Consider the following 2,796-nt stretch of genomic DNA (forward strand, 5'->3'; position numbering starts at 1 on the left):
ACAGACAGACAGACAGAAAGACAGACAGAGACACAGAGAGACAGACAGAGAGACAGACAGAGAGACCGACAGAGACACAGACAGACAGACAGACAGACAGAGAGACCGACAGAGACACAGACAGACAGACAGAGAGACAGAGAGACAGAGAGAGAGACAGACAGAGAGACAGACAGACAGGTGATGTCTTCAGGTCTCACCTCCGGAGCTCTTAGATTGCTGAAGAATCCTCTGGTTCATCTCCTCTTTCTCACTCTTCAGCAGAGAGTTCTCTCTCTCCAGCTCCTCCACCCTCTGAGGACAAAGACACCAGAAGACACAAGAAGACACGTGAAGACACAAGAAGACGATGTCGGTAACATTCATCTCTCCGTTAGTAAAAAGGTTCAGACAGACAGAAGACAGCGTCACACAACGATACCAATGAAGAAGAACAGCGTTCTCCCCTTAACATTTAGTTTACACCTGAAGTCTTAAAAGAGTCCTCTGATTGATCATCACACTCCTGGAACACCGTTAGAGACACCTGTCTTCTGTCCTCACCTGTCCTCAGTCTTCATCTCCCCTCACCTGTCCTTACCTTTCCTCTGTTCTCATCAGTCTTCATCTGTCCTCACCTGTCCTCTGTTCTCATCAGTCTTCTGTCCTCACCTGTCCTCTTGTTGTCCACCTGTTGTCACTTGTGTTCTGCCCTCATCTGCCCTCACCAGTCTTATGCTCTCACCAGTCTTATGTCCCCACCTGTCCCCCGTCCTCACCTGTTGGAGCCCCATCTTCTCGTTGCCGTGCTCCTCCTCCATCCTCTTCCTCTGGGCCGACGCCTCCTGCAGTTCCTCCCTCAGCCTGTCCAGCTCCTCCTGCAGTGAGGAGACCTGAGCTCCTCCTACCGGCCGACTCTTCACCTGCTCCAGCTGTTTCTGCAGCTTGTTCACCTCCGAGCCCAAACCGCTGTTCACCTGCACGAGCTGCTCGTTCTGAGTCCGGAGCTCTTTGGACTGAAGGGGACGGACAGGAGACACGTTATTACTGTTCATTTATTAATTATGTTTGTAATTATAATTATTATTGCTGTTGTTGTTATTAATATTAATATTATTGTTGTTATTATTATTATTGTAAACATTATTGTTATGATCGTCATTATGGTTGAGTCTTCTGATCACCTGATCGTCCATCTTCCTCTGCAGCTGGACGATCTTGTTCTCCATCCCCGTGTTGAGCTTCTTGAGGCGTTCTGCGGACCGAGCTTCGATCTTCAGCTCCTGAACCCGTCGTTTGGCTCGGACGCGTCTGAAGCCGCACTGGATGGTGACGGCGGCGTCACGCGCACGCCTGAACTTCGTCCTCTGCAGCCAGCCGCGCACCGTCTTCTGGATCACCATGGCCTTGTGGTGCAGCAGGAACTATGGAGAGTTCAGAGAGACGCTGTGAGACGGAGACATTCCAGGTTCTAGTGGAGACGCTCTGCCCCCAACTCACACGTCAGCGAACAAACAAACAGATCTCTGTTCACATCTGGAGAGGAAGGACATTATGTTACAGAGGACCACATGAGGACCCCATGAGGACCGCATGAGGACCCCATGAGGACCGCATGAGGACCCCATGAGGACCGCATGAGGACCCCATGAGGAGCGCATGAGGACCCCATGAGGACCGCATGAGGACCGCATGAGGACCCCATGAGGACCCCATGAGGACCGCATCAGGACCGCATCAGGACCCCACGAGGACCGCACGAGGACCGCACGAGGACCGCACGAGGAACACATGAGGACCACACGGGGGCCACACGGGGACCACATCAGGACCTGTACCTCCTGGTAGATCCGGCGGGTGAACATCCCTCTGGTGAAGGCCTGGATGGTGACGACAGCCCGTCTCACCCTCAGATAGGCCCGTCTGTCTCTCACCATGCGGAACTGCTTCTGACAGATGAGGGCGGCTCGGGTCTGACGCAGGAAGTCAGCGAGTCTGAAGAAATAAAAGCATGAAGAGATACTGTAGGAGCAGTTACTGGTAATTGAGTCACGTGATGTTGGGGAAAGCAGCTGTTCAGTAGTTAGCTGGATGAATGGAAGGAGGGGAGGTGAGAGAGGGAGACTTATTCTTTGTTGACCGCTATTTACACGCTATACACTATTTTCACCATCTATGTTATGTCCATGTTATATCAGTGGTGGGCCGTCAGGGCCTTCAAAGCCTTCTCTGCTGGCCTAAACAGAATCATAAAGTTATATTTATTTTATAATTTAATAATTGTTCTTAAATACACTACATGTATTATAATTTATATAAATATTTTCCCATTGTCTTATGTTCTCATTGCACAGCTACTGTCTTCCTCAGTTGCTCTGCTTCCAGTGCAGCTTGTTTTAAGTAGAGCTTTCATCCAATCAGATCTCACCTCTGTGTCTCTAGGTAAGAACAGAGGCAGAGGCCTGCAGACTCACAAGTGCATCCATGTGCAGTTTAAGTGAATGGGGACGATATTGTTGATTGTCATAGTGTTCAACCAATCAGATCTTTAGTTTGACATGTTGGGCGTATTCTTTGACGTGTCAGCAACTGCTAGCTGGCCTGTAGCTACGTCAGCATTACGTGCAGCTCAGTGTCCATGTGTAGCTCTGCCGCGAGGTACAGAGTGTGCTGTGATTGGTCAGTGGGCGAGCACGTGACTATCGTGAAACGAAACTTCACAGCAGAGGCTGATGGGTAGTGAATCACATCACGTGATGCAGCTCAGCCAATCAAATATGGGCATTCTGACTGTGAGATGCACCATGACACGGGGGG

At 50.3% G+C, this 2,796-nt stretch overlaps 1 protein-coding gene across 1 annotated transcript; it reads right to left on the reverse strand.

Annotated features, from left to right (window-relative positions):
- Window positions 1-164: 164 nt before the first annotated feature.
- On the reverse strand, window positions 165-2,191 carry LOC116380258 (unconventional myosin-Vb-like). The gene is made up of 4 exons (XM_031842200.1): window positions 1,818-2,191; window positions 1,164-1,403; window positions 759-995; window positions 165-294 (listed from the first exon to the last, which is right to left on the reverse strand). Exons 1-4 carry the CDS (start codon window positions 1,914-1,916, stop codon window positions 190-192), a joined length of 681 nt encoding a protein of 226 aa, XP_031698060.1. The 5' UTR covers window positions 1,917-2,191; the 3' UTR covers window positions 165-189.
- Window positions 2,192-2,796: the final 605 nt, after the last annotated feature.

The sequence above is a fragment of the Anarrhichthys ocellatus genome, unplaced genomic scaffold, assembly GCF_004355925.1.
Source record: "Anarrhichthys ocellatus isolate YVR2014 unplaced genomic scaffold, GSC_Weel_1.0 scaffold6600, whole genome shotgun sequence".
NCBI classification, from domain to species: domain Eukaryota; kingdom Metazoa; phylum Chordata; class Actinopteri; order Perciformes; family Anarhichadidae; genus Anarrhichthys; species Anarrhichthys ocellatus.

Coding starts and splice junctions, on each gene's coding strand:
- LOC116380258 (XM_031842200.1), bottom strand. CDS start 1,916: ATGGTGAGAGACAGACGGGCCTATCTGAGGGTGAGACGGGCTGTCGTC. Junction 1,404..1,817: donor CCCGCCGGATCTACCAGGAG/GTACAGGTCCTG, acceptor AACTCTCCATAG/TTCCTGCTGCACCACAAGGC. Junction 295..758: donor AGAAGATGGGGCTCCAACAG/GTGAGGACGGGG, acceptor CTTTGTCCTCAG/AGGGTGGAGGAGCTGGAGAG.